The 21421-nt window shown below is 37.7% G+C and overlaps 2 protein-coding genes and 1 long non-coding RNA gene across 4 annotated transcripts; all 3 read right to left on the reverse strand.

Annotated features, from left to right (window-relative positions):
* Positions 1-1057: 1057 nt before the first annotated feature.
* Positions 1058-9375, reverse strand: LOC140940669 (uncharacterized). Its single transcript, XR_012166361.1, has 3 exons — positions 9303-9375; positions 8470-8533; positions 1058-1328 (listed from the first exon to the last, which is right to left on the reverse strand). It is a non-coding gene; the product is annotated as an uncharacterized lncRNA (long non-coding RNA).
* A 3278-nt stretch (positions 9376-12653) lies between these two features.
* On the reverse strand, positions 12654-17767 carry LOC140941042 (uncharacterized). Of its 2 annotated transcripts, none has more exons than XM_073389995.1 (3): positions 17492-17767; positions 16333-17188; positions 12654-15423 (listed from the first exon to the last, which is right to left on the reverse strand). In XM_073389995.1, exons 2-3 carry the CDS (start codon positions 17152-17154, stop codon positions 15169-15171), a joined length of 1077 nt encoding a protein of 358 aa, XP_073246096.1. In that variant the 5' UTR covers positions 17155-17188; positions 17492-17767; the 3' UTR covers positions 12654-15168. The 2 variants fall into 2 exon arrangements, with proteins under 2 accessions (XP_073246096.1, XP_073246095.1); XM_073389994.1 differs by having other exon boundaries at positions 16333-17201.
* A 1126-nt stretch (positions 17768-18893) lies between these two features.
* Positions 18894-21419, reverse strand: LOC140940996 (uncharacterized). Its single transcript, XM_073389948.1, has 3 exons — positions 21277-21419; positions 19635-20472; positions 18894-19386 (listed from the first exon to the last, which is right to left on the reverse strand). Exons 2-3 carry the CDS (start codon positions 20454-20456, stop codon positions 19138-19140), a joined length of 1071 nt encoding a protein of 356 aa, XP_073246049.1. The 5' UTR covers positions 20457-20472; positions 21277-21419; the 3' UTR covers positions 18894-19137.
* Positions 21420-21421: the final 2 nt, after the last annotated feature.

Below are 21421 nucleotides of genomic sequence, written 5' to 3' on the forward strand. Positions count from 1 at the left end.
TGTCAGTCAGCAAGTCAATCAGTCAACTTGTTAGGCAGTCAGTCAGTCAATCAGCCAGTCCATCAGTAATCTAGTCAAATTGACAGCCACTCAATTGGCATGAAAGCCATCCAGTCAGTCAGTAAAGCAAGTTAGCTAATCAGTCAATCAGTTTTCCAGTTTGTCAGTCAATGTTAAGTCAGTCATTCAGTAAGTAAATTAGTCCGTCAGTCAACAACAAGTTAGCCATTTTGTCAGTCAGTCACCAAATAAGTCAGTGAGTCCATCAGTCAGTTATTTAGTCAGTTAATCCATCAGTTAATCAGTAATATAATCTGCAGGAAGTTGGTTAGTAAGACAGTTAGACAGTCCATCAATCGATCATGTAGTCAGTCATCTCATCGGCAAGACAGTCATTTAGTTAGTCAGCTAGTCACTCATTTAGTCAGTTGGTCAATCAGCTAAGGACCACTCATTCAAAGAAAAGGTCAATCAGTCAATAAATCAGTCCACTCAAATGGCATCATGTAGATTGCAGAACTATGATAAATGACTAAAAGAAGAACTTGGCATTATTATGCCAACACTGTAGCACAGCTTGTTCAAAACAGATCACGTATGAATTGGCATTTGTCATAAAAAAAACTTTTAAAATTTTAAGATTTGATTTTAACTGTGTGCATATGATTATTTGAAACAATTAAGCTGGAAAGAAAAAACCCAAGGTCCTTAATGCTATCATAATCTCAATAATACAAAATAATTTCTAAATGAATTTGAAAATGAACAATTTTTTCAGTCCCATTTACACATGTGCTACTTGTTGGAAATGGTCTGTACACAATGTACTCTTTCGCCTCAAACTGTTCTAGAGCTTTTAGCTGTCCTTCATGAATAGATCAAAACAAACATTCATTTGATTTCAATAAATGCTTTTAAAAAAACTGTTTTATTCTTCCTTTCATGCCCAGTTTGAAAATTTTGTTGAATCTCTGTCTTCTCAGTAGTAAACAAGAAACAGCTGCCAAATGTAAACATCTTGAGAAGAAGTCAAGTCACTCAAGTAGTGTTTTTTGTTCACTTGTTTATTATATTTAGACATGCTAGATGTATCTCTCATTTTACAGAGACATTAAATTTGAAACAGTTTTGAATTTAGGCCAGGTATGGCCACTATATAGCTGATGAAAGTGTACGTCTATCTTACTTTAAACAAGCTGCACGACTTCAGTTTATCTGATTAAGTTAATAGCTGAATTACAAAGCAATCTATAGGCACTCACAGTAGTGAAGATAAGCTCAATATCCTGGCTGTTAAAGTCTCGACACATCTGCTGGACAAATCTGATCTGAAATGAAAAATCAGTCATTTTTATCAGCAATCACAGTAACCTTGATTCACATCATGAAGGAATTAAAATTAATGCCTTTTCTTAACATGAATCTCAGTATGTAGCCACCAAGTCAAGTCAATTAGTCAATGAGCTAGCCAGTAAGTCAAGCAGTCTATCAGCCACATAGTCAGTCAGTCAGTAATTGAACCAGTCAGCCAGTCAGTTGGTCAGTAAGTTGATAAGCAGAGAAGTCAGCAAGTCAGTCAGCAAGTCAGTCAGCAAGTCAGCCACCAGTCAATCAGTCAGTCAGTCAGCCAATTAGTTGGAGTAGTGTGAACATTAAGCAAACACAATGTCTGAGAGTTGCTTATGTAACAAAGGAATTACAACAATCCTATCCTATGCTATCCTTTACTATACTATTAGTCAGTCAATCAGCAAGTTAGAAAGTCAGCCAGTCAGTCATCAGTCACTCATTCAGTAATTGAGCCAGTCAGTAAGTCAGCTAGTCTGTCAGTAAATAGGTCAGTCAGTCAGCCAGTCTGTCAGTCAGCTAATGAGTCAGTTAGTTAGTCAATCAGTCACTCACTCAGTTATCATTAGTTATTCAATAAGGCAGTCATTTAGCAGGTCAGCTATTCTGTCAGTTAATGAGACAGTCACTCAGCAAGTCAACCAGTTGGTCAGTTAGTCAATGAGTCAGTCATTCAGCAAGTAGCCGGTTTATCAATAAGTCAGTCAGTTGATTAGTCAGTCAGTAAGTTAACTATTAAGTCAGTCGATCAGTCCGCCAGTACATCATCAAATCAGTCAACAAGCCAACAAGTCAACCATTAATAATAATAAATCAGTCCACTCAAATGTAGGAATCAAAGCAGAACTTAGCAGTATATACTTATTATCTAACAATCTGACACAGCTTGTTCAAAGCAGATTGTGTCTCCAGATCAGTCAGTCAATAGGTCAGTCAGTCAGTCAGCAAGCCAGTCAGAGAGTTTGTCAGTCCATCAATGAGTCACTTGGTTAGTCAATCAGTCACTCACTCAGCATGTCAGCCAGTCAGTTATATTCAGTTAGTCAATAAGGCAGGTATTTAGCAGGTCAGCCATTCAGTCAGTCGGTTGGAGACAATTAGTCAGTCAGTCAAAAAGTCAGCCATTCAGCCAGTCAATGAGTCAGTCACTTGGCAAGTCAGCCAGTCAGCAAGTCAGCTAGACAGTCAACCAGTCCATCAATAAGTCAGTAAGTTGGTTGGTTGGTCACCCAACTTTAAGTTGGCCATTAATAGTCACTCAGTCAGTCAACTGGACTAGTTAGTCATTTAGTCTTTCAATGAATCAGTAAGTCAGTCAGTCAATGAGACAGCCAGTCAGGAAACTATACTAAGCCAGAACCTAGTATTACATAATTGTCATTTAACAAAGTGGCACAGCGTGTGCAAAGTAAATTGTGCCTGCTACTCCTGGACAAATTGCTATTTATGAGAAAAAGTTCATTTAAAGACTTAATTTTAAGAGCATATTAACATTTGTGACCCTCCATATGATTTCAGGGAAAAAGGTGATGACACACTAGCAACACGCTAACACAACATGCTTAGTGTGTCCAAAGATACACTTTATGTGCATAATTAATTACTGAAACAATCAAGGACACACAATGTTTTGTTTCGGTGTAGTTAGCGTCCTAAACCTTTGTTTTAATATAGTGTGATCGCTGACATGCTTAGTGTGCAAGTTGACAAAGATTAACACGCTAAAGTAAAACAAAACGTACTTAAAAAAATGTAACTCTCATATAAATTTAATCTTTTATTGGATAGCCTCTACGCCAACTTCCAAAGAACGGACAACAAAATTCCCTGCTCACTCTGCACTTTTGCAATGAAAAGGTGTAACTTTTGATCGCCAGCTCTAGACAAAAAAATGTCCTCTGATAAAACATAAACAAACAAGTACTTGAAATTTGCTTCTGTGAATTCCGCTGTAGTGCAGATGAAGTTTCTTGTCTAAAAAATTCATGATCTCGAATGAATTTAAAAGTCTTAGAAAAACCTGGAGTATTAAAAACATGACTGTTTCTTCTTTCTTTTAGCTGATTTTAGAAAGCTTAGGTTGCTGTTGTATGTATTTAGAAAAAACTTTCAATGTGTGTAAAAGCAAGAGGTTTCAAATTATACATGACATGCAAAGTTTACTTGCATGGGTCTGCAACAATCGAAGTTAGCATTTTCTGTGTTGCTACAAACAGTCCACTTGGAGATTTCTCGTTTAGCAGTAATTTTTGAAACAATCACAAAAAATAACAGTTTTTGAAAAAGATTCCCGGTGGCTGTACAAGATCATATTTCAATCTTTCAACCGATCCCATGTGGTGAACATCAATACGTACCTTCTCACTTATGCACCAAAAATAAAAACACTTCGAAGGATAGAATTCATAATAATTATAATTTTATAGCTAAAGATTTGTGATTTATGAACAACTTGGTTATGTTGACGTGTTACACATGAGGAATTTCAAGACTACCTCAAACAGCTAAGCATTAATTCGTAATTCTTTTTTTCTTCTCTACAATTATTATGTGCCCTATAATAATACTTAACCTATAGACACATACATGTTCAATCTGAATTATCCCCAAAATAGTCTGCAAGCTTCACCTTTTCATGACTTAGATGACAGAGAATTTCATATTCTAAATGGATCCTGTCACTTGCAGATAGATAATTTGAAAGATTTAGATTTATATAATTTGCTACCCAACTCCGACAAATCTGATGATGCCAACCCTGATCATATATCAATTAACCCTCAATCTGATTACTATGATATTCCCAGTTTGAATAAGGTTCTGAGTAAAACAGGAGCAAAATCCTTTTCATTTCTTCCTTGTAAATATTAGTAGCTTATCAAAAAATATTAGCCTGCTTGAAGATATGCTGTATTCTTTAAGCGAACAGCCTGATGTATTAGGAGTTTCTGTAACCAGACTAAATGACTCAGCTGACTAACAACAACATCTACAAAACTGATTTTCCAACCCCGGTGGGAGGGGTTGCTCTTTACGTCAGTAAAGCTTTAACATGATTCCTATGGTAAGTTATAACTTTGGATATGCCCCTTGTAGAATCTGTTTGGGTTGAAATAGCTACTCCCAAAAACAAAAAACCCATCTTGATTTCAAGTTGCCAGGTAAATACAACAAGTAGGCAGGGAATCAAATGGCTAGGGATTTCTTTTGGTTCTATTTTTCTTCTATTTTCCAGTAAAAGTAGCTGGGGGCCACTCTCTTAGTAGCCAGGGAAAATCCCCGGCCCCGGGCCCTTAATGACAACCCTGCAGGTGTCTGTGTTACAAATATACCAGTTAAGAAACACAATCAATTGCAGATAAACATGCACTAATTAGGCAATTTAGTCTAATTGTCCCAAAAGAAACAGAAATTGTGTACAAAGCAGTGGATAACTAATGGTATTCTCAAATCAAGTAAAACTAAGCATAAATTATACAAAACACACTTTCTTTCTAACAATTCAATTAAGGTGACAGAGTATAAAAAGTATGCTAATAAACTGAATCTGCTTAAGAACATTTGCAAAAAGAATTACTTCTCACAACACTTTGATCTGTGCCAAAACAACCTGAGGGCATCTTGGAAATTGATGGTATGCTAGTTAAGCGCAATTCGAAGGGACAAACCCCCATCTCAAAAATTAAACATAACAATAGAGCCTACACTAATAAGGCTGAGATTGCTGATCACTTTAGTAAGCATTTTGTCAATGTGGGTCAAAACCTGGCCAAAAGAACTGAAAATCGTGAAGGAAGTCTGACCCAATTCATAAGAATGACTCCAGTTAAAAGCTAGCTTTGTTATGTCCTGTGTTACTGAAACCAAGTAAGTTTACTATTTAAATGTTTAAATTATCGTAAGTCATCCTTAGACATTCCTAATAAATTAATCAAAATAGCTGCCCAGCCATTGTCAATACCTTTAACATATATCTATAGCCAGTCTATTGAAACTGGAATTGTTCCTGATATTTTAAAAGTCTCACAAATCTCCCTAGTGTAAAAGGGTGGTGATGGTACAGACTCTAGCAACTATCGGCCCATAGCAACTCTCTCACCATTCAGTAAAGTGCTTGCACGTCTATTCTATAACCAATTATATTCATTCATAGATAACACCAAATCTTGAACAAATATCAGTTTGGATTTAGGAAAGGATATTCCACTGAACAAGCTATTCTTGAAATTACAGACAATCTGAAGCTTGCTACTGATAAAGGTCAAATAACATGTGTTTTTTTTCTTTACCTTTAAAAGGCTTTTGACACAGTAAATCATAAAATACTGCTCTCTAAACTCTATCTATATGGAATTCGGGGTATACCACATAATTGGTTCAAAAGTTATTTGCACAACTGAAGACAATACCAGCTCCGTACAAACGACTTATTGAGGAGATCAAGCAAAACTAACTAAGAGAGAACAACTGGAGAACTGACAATTTGACTAACAATAGACAACTGTTTAACTGTGACAATAGACAGATCGAAACGCACCAATCACTGATTACGAGTCTTCATAACATCACGGCTTAACTGACAGACGACCAATAACATCGCGACATAATTGACCAATTAGATCAATAACCAGAGTATAATATCAACTGACATGATACAACTCACTTTGACTCTGAAGATGACTACCGCACAGGTTGTCGAAACGTCAGTCACTGTCAACAACAACAGTCCTATTCAGGACTACATTCACCCGGACATCAAACTCAACCTTTTGAAACCTTTTGAAGACAATATGTTTAAATTGACTCTACTAAATCTAGCTATGAAAATATTACCTGCGGTAAACCCCAAGGCTTGACTCTAGGTCCTCTTTTATTTTTGTGAACAATTTACCAAACTGTGTTGGCAAACTTTCGGTGCAGAGCTTTGCTGATGATACCAATTTATTCTTCTCTAGCACGAACTTAAAACAACTTAAATCCATAATGAATCAAGAGCTTAAAAACAAATTTATGACACCTGTGCTCTAAATCATTTATAAATTATCTATTAATTCTGCAAAGACCAACTCTAATTATGTTAGTCTCATCATCTAGATGCCACCCAAAGATAAATATCACTGGTATTGAACAGAAAGATTACATAAAGTATTTTAGTTTATAAAGATAAACATCTTGATTGGCAACCACAGACACAACATGTAAATAATAAATTAGCTAAAAATTTACAAATCCTCTCAAAACTAAGATATTTCATAGATCTGAATATACTGAAACAACTTAATTACGTTTTAATATATCCCTATTAATTTTGAGTTACACTATTCTTGCTTTGGGATGTGCCAGCAAAACCAGATTAGATTGTATTTGTATTGCACATCCTAGAGAGAGTACTGCTCCCTATTTCAAACTCCTAACAATCCTTAAATTAGATAATATACTGTATATAAATTAAAAATATGTTGCCTTATACATAGAATGAGAAATGAAACTGATAGCATTCCAGACATCTTCCTTGATGTACTGACTCAAGCATCACATATACACAATTATAATACAAGATTTGTCAGTAATCTGATTTATTTTAGGCCAAGAATATCCACCAACTAAGGTAAGATGTCCTTTAAATTCTCTGCTCCAAAAATCTGGGAGACTGTACCACTTGGCCTCAAGTGTCTGCCATCATAAGTTTAAGAAAGAATGGAAGTCCTATCTTCTAATCAATCAAATCTGATCTTAAACTTGCTTATACGTTCTATCACTGATATTATTTGAGATTTTATTTCCTCTCTGTGATGCTGCCAATTATCTGAACATGATGGTGTCCAACAAGAAAGCTCTTGCTACTTTGGACATTGTAAACAAATGAACTTAATGTCTTTAAGTATAATGATTATTTATTAGCTACTTGGTTGATCCTATCTCAATGTACGTACATTTGAGTAAATGCCTTACATAGTGTGAAATAAAAAAAGATTGAAAGATTGAAGATCGTGTTCATTTAGTATTATTTCAACCTTGAACTTGAGGGTGCTCTAAAAGAAAGCTAAAAGAAATACGTTTGTGATATTTCGGAAAAAAGTCAGGCTCAACATAAACCAACAGTTCAAAGAGTCTGATTTACTAAATCCTTGACTCGTTTGTAGAAAATGTTTCAGCTTTGTTTTTCTGATCATGAAGCTGACCATTCTTTACCGATAAGAGCTTCGGCTTTCACATCAAATGATTGTATCACAATGACTTTCACTTCTCGTCGGGTAAGTTTGCGTGCGATATAGCACACTAAGTTGCATGCTTGAGTAGGTGTCTTCTTGCACGCTAGCTTTTTTATCAAAGGTTAACAGTTTTCCATGTTAGCCTGCTCACACTTCATTGTTCTATGATGCACACTTTATTGTTTTAGTGTGTTCTGTGAGACAAAAGCATAGGCTCATTAAAGTGTGCTCTAGCGTGCTTTGTAGGCGTGTTAAAGTCAATTTCTTTTGTTTTTAAGTGGAAGCATGTTGTGAGCGTGTTATCACCTTTGTCTCTGAAATCTTATGGAGGGTCACATTTGATCCTGAATGTTTAGGTAGTAAAAAAAACAAACTTGATGCCATCTTCATGCTATCAGTCAAAAATTAATTCCATACTGAATTAGAATCTGAATTTGAAAAAAATGTACTCTTTGGCCTCAAACTGTCCTAGAGATTTTAGCTGTCTTGCATGAAAAGATCTCAAGAAACATTCATTTAAATATAGATAAATACACATAAAATATTGGCTAAGGAGAGCAATTACCAAAAATGTTTTTCATTCTTCCTTTGAGTCTGAAAATTTTGTTGAATCTCTGTCTTAACTCTCACTAGTAAACAAGAAACAACTTGCCACATATTGACAGAAATAAAGAAGAAGTCAAGTCACTCAAAAATATTTTTTCCTTCACTAGTGTATCTTTCATTTTACAGATACATCAAATTTGAAACAGTTTTGAGTTTCTTGTTAAATTAGGACAGGTATGTCCCAAAAAAATCTGATAAAGACATGCCTCAATCTTACTTTGAAGAAGCTGTACTAGCGGTTTAGTTTATCTGGTTCACTCAAGAGCTTGAATATGTACACTATAGCAATACATACAGCACTTACAATGCCAAAGATAATTAGCTCAAAATCCTGGCTGTTGAAGTCTTGACACATCTGCTGGACATATCTGATATGAAAAAAATCATCATCATCTTCATCAATAGTCAGCAATCTTGCTTCGTCAGGGGCCAACTCTAGATGTCTGTTTTACCTTGATGTCCATACCCTGTACCCTTTAATCAGGGGCATCTTGATTTTTATTTCCAATTTGTCATTACCATTTTTGAATTAACCTTTCCCTAATTAGAAATGAATAATTTTCATAATAGCCTCATTAGTGTTATGCCCTAAATTCAGTTCCAATAATTTAATTGAAAGGCTTTTTTTTATTCCAGTTGTCCCCTCAAATGTAACCCTCCTAGCCCCCAACCAACCCCCCCCCCCCCCACTGCCAAAAAAATTCTACCCTCAGAGAGAGAGAAGAATCTAAAAGAAGGAGATCTCCCTTCTAGTTCTTATGATCAACTTCATCTCCCAAAACCACCCCCGCTACCCACTGACAAGGCAAAGGCCTGGCTACTAAGCATACAAATACACAGTTTGCTACATTGCACTTTTAAAAAAGGCCAATTTGCAAATAAAACCCTCATACGATTTTGGAAACGCACCGATTTTCCTTTAAAAATCAAATCGTTGAAAACTCCCTGAAGGGTGAGATTGAACTATTGAAAGAGTTGTGCTTAAGCCTGATAAGCTACAAGCACATGAGCTTCAAGAGTGAGGGTCAAGATCTTACAAAATGCAAAGTAAACCATTATCACAAGCAATTCTAAAACTGTTTAAAAAGATAAATAATACAGTTCTTTCTGTTTGATCTATCTATAATCGCTACTAACCTTGCAAAGTAGATGAAAAACGGGAGAAAAACAACCATGCCTTCCGCGCGCCATCTTTGAATGAGTGTTCGTTCCCAGTGTCCCAAAACGTCCACAATGCGCGGCCTCCTTGCTCTGCGGAAAATAAGGCCCTGTCGGGTGCATGTGTTTGCGGCGATTTTCTATCTTTTTAGCCACTTCGTAGCTCAAATTTGAAAAAAGAGTCCATTAATTAATGGGGATAAACCCTTAGCGGAGTTGGTTTGACAACACAGGCTGAAATACATGGACTGTAGTAGCAAAAAAGGCAGGAAATAGTGAGCGCTTGTTCGCTCACAGGAAGCTCCAAACTCTGTGGGAGTTCGTTGGACTTTGAATTATAAGAGAATGTATGAAAATAAACAAAATACGTCCTGAATTCCATTTTTCGACAAACATGGAAATAAAAATTACTTACCTTGTGTTTGTGAAAATCGTTGATAAAGTGTCGTTGATGTTGTTTAAAGATATTTATAATTAAAGCAGGTTCCATCGACAGAAAGATTGAGAAAGATGAATGACTGACCTTAATACAAAATTCAAGCGAGGTTCAACTTGATTTGTTGTTGTTGTCGTTGTTTTTTCATTCCGTTTGCACTAATTTGTAATCACCAAAAATCCCTGAGGAGCTTTTATAAAGAAAACAACTTTGAGCCATAATAAATAACTAAACCACTTTGATACTTTTTTAAGCTTATGCTGCAAAAGCGTCTGGATGAAGGTCGTTTTCGGCATCTCCAAATAGCATCCTTATGCAGGAATATTTGTTTCCTTGGTCTCCTTTTCCCTTAAGGCACATACAGGTTCATCACTGGACACTCTTAGAATGTGCCCTAGGAAACGCTGCTAAACGGGAAAGAGAGAAAGACAGTAAACACGGAGTAAATGTCATTTTTTTTGGTCTTCAAAACACATGATACCTAGGATACTTTATATCTCACCTCCATCTAGGGCCAAAGAGACTTCGACAAAACGTTTTCGCATGTCTAAGGAAACAACATGATAGTAGCAAGCGAGACTAGAACCACAGGTGTTCAACCAATTCCTGCCCCTGTTGCTCGTAACCAATAGAGTGGAATTACGTCCTTTATACTACTACGTGAGAAATCTCTGCAATTTGATTGGCTTAGAGCAGCGGTATTTCAGCTCAATTTGAAATACCTACATGTGAAAATTACAAACGTTTTGTGGGTAGTAGTATAAACCACAAATAATAGCATGATTTGTACGTGATATGTATACGTAATAGCATGATTTGTAGTGATATTTGGCATAAATATCACGAGTGATATTTCGAAATTGTTATACGTAATTTCACGAGCCGTTAGGCGAGTGAAATTTGAGACAATTTTGAAATATCAAGAGTGGTATTTTTGCCAAATATCATGTACAAATCATGCTATTATTTGTTTATACTACTACCCGCAAAAGGTTTGTAATTTTCACATGTAGGTATTTCAAATTAAGTTGAAATACCACTGCTCTAAGCCAATCAAATTGCAGAAATTTCTCATGTAGTGGTATAATAGGCATAAATACCATTCGTGGTATTTCAAAATTGTCTCAAATTTCACTCGCCTAACGGCTCGTGAAATTATGTATAGCAATTTCGAAATATCACTCGAGGTATTTATGCCAAATATGACTACAAGCCTACAAATCATACTATTACCTATCCTTATACTACTCGTGACATCACCAATTCATGTTATTGCATATAGTCATAGACAACTTTAGTGGAGACCTTTAGCACCCAGGTTTTAAGCAGATAAACAGCTAGCCAATGCCAGGCTCTCGGTCATTGTAGACAGGCGAAAAAAAAGCGGGCAGTGAAAAAAGCGCGGGAGCAGCAAAGGACACCGAGCGACCCTCTCACCCCAGCCTTCACGGGGTTTTTCGCACATTTATTTCCCGACTTTTTGCCCCACTCCCTTGGAGCCTAGAACAGAGTAATAGTTCGGGAGCAGTGGGGACTGGAGCAGTTGAAGTGCAGTATGGGTAGAATGGAGCGTTATAAAAGGGATGCTTATCACGTGGGAAAGCAATCTAGGCCGACACCTCGTCTAGCTCAGGTTATTTTTTATTCATTTTTTTAGTATATATTTGATTTACTAGTGACAGGTCGAGTTTCGCAGGGGTTTCTTAGCTTGTTTGATTTTCCTTAAATTATTTAGAGTTTGCCGTTCTTTGTTGGAATAGTTGTTTTGTACATACATTAAGCAGACACCCTCTATTAAGCGGACAGTAGCCGAAGTCCCCAAATTTATTTCCCTTATTTACTTTAAATGAAACTTTTATTAAGCGGACACCTCTATTAAGCGGTCGCGGTCACCTAAAAAGTACCTCAAATGGTCATTTCTATTGTTGCCAACCTGTATTAAACGGACACTTGTAATTAAATTCCACCACCCAACATACCAGACACCGGAAATGCGAAAGATTGCCACCCACTAATTTTATTTTTTTTACTTTAAAAAACGTGATTTGACGAACTTATTTGATTAGTTTCACAGTACAGTGTCGTTTTTTCGTTTTGTTTGTATAGAGCTTGTTTCACTCATCTGAGTTCTTCAAATTTGAGTTGCAATCTATGTTTATGGTACTATCATCAATTAGTCCCCTTTAATAAAGAAATTAATGCAAACGTATATCGTCATAGTCTCTAGGAGTGTTCTAAACGTTTCCACTGTTCCTTTGAATGGCATTTGACACCTCACATGACGTTATCTATCGAAACTTGTATTAGGCGGACACCCTGTATTAAGCGGACACTACAGCATTCCCCGAGGGTGTCTGCTTCATACAGGTTTCACTGTAAGGGCAAAGACCTTCCAGCCGTGTAGCCTTCGTAGGATTGGCTTTTCAGAGCATGAGCCATGGATCCTACCCAGATTCTTGCCGAGTTTTTTTTTCCCTACTGAGGTTTTTTTCCGAAAGGTTTTTTCTGGCCTCTATTCTGACAGTATTCTGTGTAAACTGTCGCTCAGCTCTGTTCTAGTTTTTCCACCACATGTTTGAATGCAATAGATGATGTTGTATAACGTATTGCTATATATTCGGTGCTCGGCCGAAACGGCCAAAATAAGCCTAATGGTTTTCTATTCATGTCATACTGCGTAGTGGAGCCGAAATTTGAATGTCTTTGAATTATAGCGGGGTTCTCGCGCGCGAAGCTCGCGCAGCGGAGCACCATGGGTAAGAAAATGCAGTAATCTACCCACGCCCGCCCGCCCGCCCGCCCGACCGTCCGTCCGCACCACAGGCAAACCAATGTAAAATAACTCAATCAACAGGTATTGCAACCCAAATGCAACTCGAGGTTATTTTGGCGAGTTATAGCATAGCCACCGGCGTCTTGTAAAGCAGAGACAGCTAAAGAGTCAATAAAGACGAAAACGGAAAACGGAAATTGTTTCTGGATTAGTGTTGTCTAAAGTATTAACCTTAGAATAATTGTCATGTCCACAAATTTGGAATATAGAGCAAGAGAAAGGCAGAGAAATAGAGAAAGTAGGCGGCAAGCCAGCGAAGCTCGAGGAGAAAAAGGGCGACAGAGATCTAGAACGAGAGGTAAAAAAAAGGAGTCATATTTTTGTTAGAAGAACAACATGAAACTTTTGTAGTGGCGGTGACAAAATGAGAAATGCAAGCGGCCACCAATCAAACGTAAGGCGAAAATGAGCGGCAGTGAAAAAAAGTGAACGAAAACACGTACTATTTTAATATCAAGGAAAACTACAGCATAACTCCACCCTCAAGTAGTGCAGTGACAGTCGAGTGAAGCTGACGGAACCCTAACTGGTAGCTAGAAAGTAAATTATTAACAATTAAATGTGTGAAGACCTGATCGTAAACTATTCTTTCCACCACTTTCGCCACTACAGGAATGATTGAGATTGGACGATCGTTATTCAAGTCATCGCGTTTGCCTTGTTTGAAAAGAAGAATAACTTTGGAACATTTCCAATCATCAGGAAAAACTCCAGAGACAATACAGTGATTAAAGGTGGAACCGAAAGAGAAGCTGCAATCAAGTCAACACATTCACGAAGCAGTCTCACAGAGATCAGATCAAGGCCAGTAGCTTTAGATTGACTTATTTTAGATAATAATGAATAACCAGTAGCTACATCCGTTTTTTGGAGCACGAAGCAATTTTCGGCTTCTTGAGTAAGATTGAGATATTCCAGATGAGGACTATCGATTGATCGTCCTGAATATTGACTGAGTGCAACTTGTCTTGAAAAATTGTGAAATACTGCATTCTGTCCGAGGTCCGTATGATATATAGTACTGTTTCACCTCAGATGTGATGTATAAAAAGTATAAAAGGTTGGTTTTTGTACACCCCCAGATTTGTTGGCAAGATTTTGTAAAGTAAACTTGTCGAACGCAAAAATTTGGCCAGATTTGTTTTCCAAGAATTTGTTTTCCAGGCCTAATTTACTGTAGCCTTGATCGAGAGCCATCATGGCTCTTGAATGTGATCGAAGAGGATTGCTATTTTTTAAGTGTACATATAATGCTATCAACTCGATGTAAGATGTTTCACTCTAAAATCACTTAGCCTTTCCCTCAAAGTCACATGAATGTGCCCGTAAGCCAGTATGCATGTATGGCAACTGCACGCACGAGCCTTCAATTTTAAAAAAGCTTATTGCGCACACCAAAATCGTAGCATTACACGCGGCAGCGTTGGGCCTAAGAGATTTGCACCTGACTTACAGGGACGTAGCCATGATATTTTTTGTCAAATCTACCCTAACCTTTCAGTTCTCCCACACCGTTTCCACATCTCTAGCTTACACTTTTTCTTTCTCATCAGTATGGTGAGGTTATATACGAATGAATGGACTGGCAATTTGTCTGTAATCTTGTTTACAGCCCTTGTTTATGGTGAACTGAACGGTGAAGCATGAACATACTAGGGGGGTCGGGAGGCATGCTCCCCGGGAAAATTTGAAATTTAGGTCATCTAAAACAGCTGGAAATGCGCCTAAAACTTGCATCCTTCTGATACTTAAGGTGGCTGAACACAGTTTTGGCAGTTTGTGAGTATATGTCATTTGCCAAATCATGGCAAGAGAAAGGTTGCAGCTCACAAGCTGAATTTTGGCAAGTGAAAAATATACTGATGAAAGATTTTAATTGACCAGTAAAATTTGACGTTTTCGAAGTTTCCATGGCGACATGAACGATTAAATACAACCTTAAAATTTCACTTTTTCACAGTTTACATAAAATTCGCTCATTAGATCTTCCTATAAACCTGCACACAGCTTACTATAATTAATCATTACCATTTGAAACTTATTTGACCAAATTTTAACAGACAGGTTTTTAGATTATCAAAAGTATAGTTGTACTGTAATTATTAAATGCGTCAGAAAATTCGTCTGTTCAACTTCCATTTAAAAGTTCTCATTATTTAAAATACGATGAAAGTAAAAGTACTGCCAAATATCTCAAAATTTTAATGAGTAGATTCTGAGAAATCGTCTTCTGTGTACCATTGCTTTTTTCCCTGCCATGTTTGTTTGTCTAATTAAAAACACGTGCCGTCATGCGAGTTACCGCTGACCGCCCGCAAAAACTGTGTTCAGCCACCTTAACCTCACTGTAGGCATTCCCCCTTATTCTGGTAGCACAAATCGTATTGCACGCGGTGCACGCGGCTAAAATCAGCTCTGCACGCACGAGATCTCGTCGAGTTCTGCCATACTCTGCAGACTGGCCCTTCGGTTAACTGATTAGTAGATTACAAGTTTATTGTTTGATTTAAATTATAAATTTATTAATGACAGTTCCGCTTTTAGCCCTGGCTAAATCTGTTATAAAATGCTGGCTTTCATTTAATCAGTTGATCAAAAGATTGATAACCTTTTGGTCCAGCTGTCCGGCTTGCACGAGATGGTAAACTGAATGAACTTAAAGATCCTCGACAGTTTGTTACTTCTTCCTGTTGACAGCAAAGGACTTCAATCCGTTCCCAAATGCCACCACCATTAACATATCTCTGCAGGGCTTCAGTAAATGTACCGTTTACATTTATTTTGATAACTTTGCTCGCATTTCCTGCTGGCAATTGAAAAGGAAACTGAAACTAAAATGAGACATAAAAGAAAAAGAAAACAATTTGAAATCGTATGACGTAATACAAAGTTCAAATATCAACGACGCCCATAACTGAAATCACACAATGTTGTAAAAGTATGCAGTTATTAAAGAAATGAAAGAAAACAAACAAACAAACAGCACTCCAATGTGGAAATAATCTCAAAAGATTTCAACTTAGTAAGATAATGTATTATAGGCCAACATTAACAGATTGTTTAGTTGCATCAGTCGAACTTATCATGATCGGATTAAACGCTGTACATCTCATGAGATTACTAACGAACGAGAAAAATAGAATTTTTAGTGAATGTTCATCCATGGTTCTATAATCTTGAAAAGGTCTTGAATTTTAGTAGCCGTCGTAAAAAGTCCTTGAATCCGTTTAAGGTCATTGAAAAGTATTTCATCTCAGAAGACTCTCGCCTATCAGACTTCCCGTATTTACTCAGTTAAACGCCGCGGCTTTTGTACAAGGGCAGCATTCATTTCAAAATCAAATTTCGTAAATCACAGACAACCCCTACGATGAAGCATCTGCAAATAACGTTAAGTTCCAATACCTCGCTTTTTTGCCGAGATAGACTCTATCGTCTGGATTGCGTAGATTACCGAGTTCACCACGAGTTGTACTGTACTTGTTTTTTTTATTTTTTTTTTATTTGTTTCTCTTAATATTATCCTAGAAAAAAACCGCATTCTTTTGATTCGTTGCGGTGTTTATTGATAATTTGCTTCTATCCGCGCCGTTTAAACGAGTTAATAAAGTTGTAGTCCATAATAAACCTAAAATATTATAACAGTTGAAAAAGAGGGCATGCACCGGGAAGGGTGGGTAGGGGAGGCGCCTGGAGTCCCCAGAGCTCCCTCCTTAGGGCATGCCCCTGGATAAACCTACCTGTCTCTCAATGCCAGCAGTTTCCTCCTTTCTTGCGACAGTTATAGCCCTAGATATGTCAGACTTTGCTGCTCTTAAAGTGCCAGGAGAATAACTCGGTATAATACACACATTAACTTGTGTTTTTGCAAGGCGACTTCCTCTTGGGGTCCAGTCATACCTTTTGATTAAGTAACTTTTCATTTCCCCGTATATTATCACAAATACTCCCAGCAAGAAGAGCATACTAGTGAAAAGAATACTTCCAATGGCTTTAGAACGAATAACCGCTAAACCGTAAGCCTTTGTATAATTTGTCTTCGTCATGTTCGTGGACTCCACCTTACAGTAATTTTGCAAAGTTTCATTCGTTGGCCCAACTTGAGCGCATACGTAGTAAGATGATTGGAGAAAACTTAGGGAAAGCCAGGCTAATGGATACAATAAAGACAGAATTGCTGATACAGCGATCTTTGCCAGAGGCCAGTCGCGTTCCACTAGCTTGCAACGAATGCAACGTTTGACGTGAAAATCCCACTCGGTTCGGTTGTTGTGAAAATTGCAGGCGAATTTAAATACATAAAGTGATTTCAAAACTTCCCAAGGACCGCTGTCATCTTCTTGTCGAAAGTAAGCAAACACCGCGATCGTGTAGGATGTAAGAGATGGAAGAAACAACATGATCGCGCCATAAGCCACAAACCAAGTGCAGGGACACAAAAAATCATCTTGCTCTGGAAGGAATAGCTTGAATGCGACTATCAGAAACAGAAGGTACATGCCATGCCATCCCATTATTTCAAGCATGTTGAGAAGCCTCAGTTGAACTGTTTGCACCGTCATTGTCTTCTTTGTCGATCACGATTGTATCACAAATCTGTAGGTTAAGACTTTGAGGGTGAAATATTTGCGGTGTGAGTTTATAACAACTGGTTTTGTGAATAAGGTTACTCTAGGCCGCTCAAGACAAAATAATCGCTTATCCCTATATAGACCGCTAATAAAAAAAGTAATAATTATCGAGGAAGCTCCCGGGTCACATTAAGTGGTTTTCAGGGGAATCTGCGCAAAGGACTTTTAAAAAAACGAACATTAATTACAGCCAAACTTAAACAGTTGACTATTATGACGCAAATATGAAAGGCTTAAAAGACTAAAAAGGCTAAAAATGCAACCTTACCTCAAGTAAGAACACGATACTGCTTCTCTTACTGACAAGTAGATTGCAATAGTATCTAATTTTTCCAGTATGTCAGCCAAACAACAGAGCAAGATCGAAGCAAAATCGCAAGACCGACATCGTGGAACAAGTCACATAGTTCATCAAATGACAAGAACACGAGACTGGAACACGATATTGCTTGCGCCCTTCGATGTGATGTAATTAAAAATACAACCCAAACGCAAGTTATATTCACTGCTCCAGACAAGTCAAGCATTCACCACAAAATATAAGAAAAAACCTTGCTCTGCAGTTGTGAAAACGAAGGTTTATCGTGTCACGAGTGAGGACAAAGAACTGAACACTGAGAGCCTCTTGTATTCATGATGTAACATGTGGAGATCCAAAAACTTAAACGCGCACAGTGCCCTGCAGTAAAAAATACTTGCGACAGTCATGTGATAAGTGTGGTACGAGCAGTCATAATTCAAAAATGAGTCAAGATTATTTTAGGGAATGAACGGAATGTTTTGGGACTTTTGAAAACTAGTGTACTGATCAATTCAACATCAGTCTCTTTGAAGGGCAGGTGTGGTTGCCCAAAAAAATCTACTTTCAGCGGAACTCCCGCTCCCCCCACTGCCCTATGGGGCAGAACTGACCTCATTCGTCATATTACGCAGAACGCTGTGGTGATCGGCGAATTCTCTAAATTCAACCGACTAAATATAAAGTGTCGATCCCTATTCAGGCATGGTCGATCTCACATATTGCTGCTCAGAAGCTTTACTTCCTATTTCTTTTTTCTTCATCGTGGGAAAAGAATCAGAAGGGAGCTGAACAAAACTTTCTTCATTCGTATGCTTCAGTACACTGATGATATCGCCCCGATCGTGCGATAGCGGTCCATTCACTAGCGGCTTCTTAAATAGTCTTCAAAATTTCAACACTTCACTTATATGAAGTATTACGGAAATTATTAGCCATCAAAAACAGCAGGCAATCATTTTGAGCTTTTGAAAACAGAACAATAAAAAACACTGAACAGAATCCAATAGTTCAAAGTCGAATGTGAAGATGATTGTTCTTATCATGCTACACCCTTAAGACCCCTTAAGCGCCTGAATAATGCCGGAGTGATTTGAAAATGAATAACAGGGGGTGTTAACATTAGGGTTAAGGACCTGACTGTTCAGTTAATGGTGATTGATTAAAAAATTACATGATGTCGCTTTAATGACAGATAGCTTTCAAAGACAGAAAGGGAAATAGGCAAAATTATGGGGGAGAATCGCCTTAAAAGCTAAATTTCCTTCAAATTTCTTTTCGTCTTTAATGATCTCATTTTGCCTAATAAAACAAAAATTGAACACATTTTTTATTTGATAAACATATTCGATGTATTTTTGTTTACTAGTATTTATCTCAAAAACTCTTTTAAACAAGAACAGGAGTAGAAACCTAACAACTACCCACAACTTCGGTGAGTTAGTGTTGCTTTGATTAACTGCTCCTTCTCCGGTGTTAAGCCTCCGGTTTAAGCCTTTAATACTACAAAAAACGTACTGCTGTAAGATTACAACTTAACAACAAAAAACAAAAAAATATCTTTCCCTCTTTTCACTGATTCTGTTCTTATAGCGTTTATTATTGCTTTAGCTTTTCTACGTCACAGAGGGTAATGATTCATAACCAGGTTGTCCCGCTTGTTGCTGCTGTATCCGTGCAGAGCGAGGAAGCTGGCGGAACGGTGTGTAAGATCCATGTCGGCTTCCGCTCTCTTCCTGTTGCGTACAGCATATGTCGATTCCTTGCCATGCACCGTCTTGAAGACAGCCTTGAAGTGTTTCAGCAAACACATTGCTCAAATTGATAGTTATCGCTCGGTTGCCGCAGTTCACTGCTGGCGGAGACTAAAATGACAATGAGAAATAGTGTTAGTAATTTTTAAGCTATTCAATTTAGGTGCTAATTTGTTTGCTTGGTTGTATATTTTGTACATTTTCGCAATATCGACAAAACTATGGCATGTAGGAACATTTTTCCACTTCATAAAAGTGGACGACCAAGAGAGAATAATCCTTCCTTGGAAAGGTATTACTCGTCGTAATATTTTATTTCTGCTCCTAGTAATCAATTTAAATCCACGTGATATACGTACCAGCCTTCCGTTCTCTGCAGCTGCGGAGTCCATTGGAACAGGTGTATCCCTGTTGCTATGGAGACTAGCCGTTTCAGCAGACCCGGATGTACGGCCCGGTTGAATGGAAACCTGAACTTGTAGGTTGTTCGATGCACCTTTTCCACTTGGATCCCAGTCAAACTTTTTGGACAAATAACTTTTCATTTCACCATAGAGTATCACGAAAACCCCTACAAAAAACAGTGTGCACACAAAGAGAATGCTACCAATGGTCTTTGAACGAATCGCCGCCAAACCGTAGGCCATCCTATAGTCGTCTGGCTTTAGGATGGTCACATCGCAAACATTTTGTAGGATGTCGCTTGGTGGACCAACATGAGCGCAAACGTAGTAAGCTGTTTGAAGAAAGCTTAGTGAAAGCCACACCAATGGATAGAGAAGAGAAAAAACTGCTGACACAGCGATCTTCACCAAAGACCAATCGCGCCTCAGCTGTCGGCATTGAATGCAGTGATCAGCGTGAAAATCCCACTCAGTTCGCTCATCGTAATAAGGACAGGAGTATTTGATAACGTAGAATTTCTTCAAAACCTTCCAAGGAGCGCTGTTACTATCTTGTCGAAAGTAAGCAAAGACTGCGATTGTGTAGGAGGTGAGAGAAGGAAATAGGAACATAATGGTACCATAAGCCACATTCCAGGTACAAGGACATGAACTGTTGTAATAAGGCTCCCAAAGGAAAAGCTTGAGTGCGATTATTAGAAACAGCAAAAATACACCGTGCCAACCCAGAATGCCTAGCAAGGTTGAGAAGGCCAGTTTGACTGTTGATTGGGCCATTTCAGTACTCTTCAAACTACAAAAAGAACGTTTAAAAAAACATATAAAATTTATAAAAATGGTAATCGAAACAAGCAAGTGGTGACAATGTGGTAAGCCAGTCAGAAAACTGTGAGTTTTGCGATCTTTTTCTTAGAATGGTGAAGCGAACGCCACTTTCACCTCTCGACAAATGTTTGATGCAATAAAGAAAAAAGTTGTTCAAGTACTATGTAGGGGGCTTTTAATCCATATAAATAAACGAGTAACGCAGTGATCAATAGAAGCGAAGACGCTGTACTGAAAACATAATATTAAAAATAGAAAAGCAAAAACAAAAAGAGGAAAATGAGTAGCAAAGAAGTAAAGGAAAAAAGAAATTACTAAAGAGGGAAAAAACGAACAAAATTGACAGCCACCCAAACACAACTGTAAGTAAAATCAATATAAAATTTATTCTGTCAAGACCCAAATAACGAAAACCCGCCCGATCGCAACTTTCGCGTGACATCGTGAGCAGCGCGGACTCTTGGAAATCCTTATCACATGACGTGCACGCAACACAGTCACGCGATGTGCCAGTCGACGTGCGTCACGATGTGAAACTGAAGTAATATTTCAATTTCAATTATTGCATGCCAAAGGAACATGTTCCCATTTACAACAACAGATCTAACTTAATTTGCTGTAAGAAACCAAAAATCCCCTTTGCTGTTTTGACGCCTCATTCAAATGACTAATTTCTGGATTCAATATCCTTTGATATATTGCCTATGACACTTGCACAGAGCCAAAGTACAAATGATTTCAAACTCCTTATGTAACTTACAGAGGAGCTTACCAGTTATTTCGGCTACTTCAATTCGTGATTTTTAGAAGTAATCCACTCCCGTGTTAGGATTAACGGGGAACAAACCAGAGTATTTTTGTCGATGTCTCAGAAAGTCTTGTTCAGTCCTTCCTAAAGACACGTGACAATAAACCAA

Source organism: Porites lutea, chromosome 6 (assembly GCF_958299795.1).
Source record: "Porites lutea chromosome 6, jaPorLute2.1, whole genome shotgun sequence".
Taxonomy (NCBI): domain Eukaryota; kingdom Metazoa; phylum Cnidaria; class Anthozoa; order Scleractinia; family Poritidae; genus Porites; species Porites lutea.

Bases quoted from the DNA above. Each gene is read 5' to 3' on its own strand.
- LOC140940996 (XM_073389948.1), bottom strand. From the start codon at position 20,456: ATGGCCCAATCAACAGTCAAACTGGCCTTCTCAACCTTGCTAGGCATT. The intron at 19,387-19,634 runs GTACGTATATCA...TTGTCATTTTAG, and splicing joins CTGCAGAGAACGGAAGGCTG to TCTCCGCCAGCAGTGAACTG.
- LOC140941042 (XM_073389995.1), bottom strand. From the start codon at position 17,154: ATGACGGTGCAAACAGTTCAACTGAGGCTTCTCAACATGCTTGAAATA. The intron at 15,424-16,332 runs GTAGGTTTATCC...GTCTCATTTTAG, and splicing joins CTGCTGGCATTGAGAGACAG to TTTCAGTTTCCTTTTCAATT.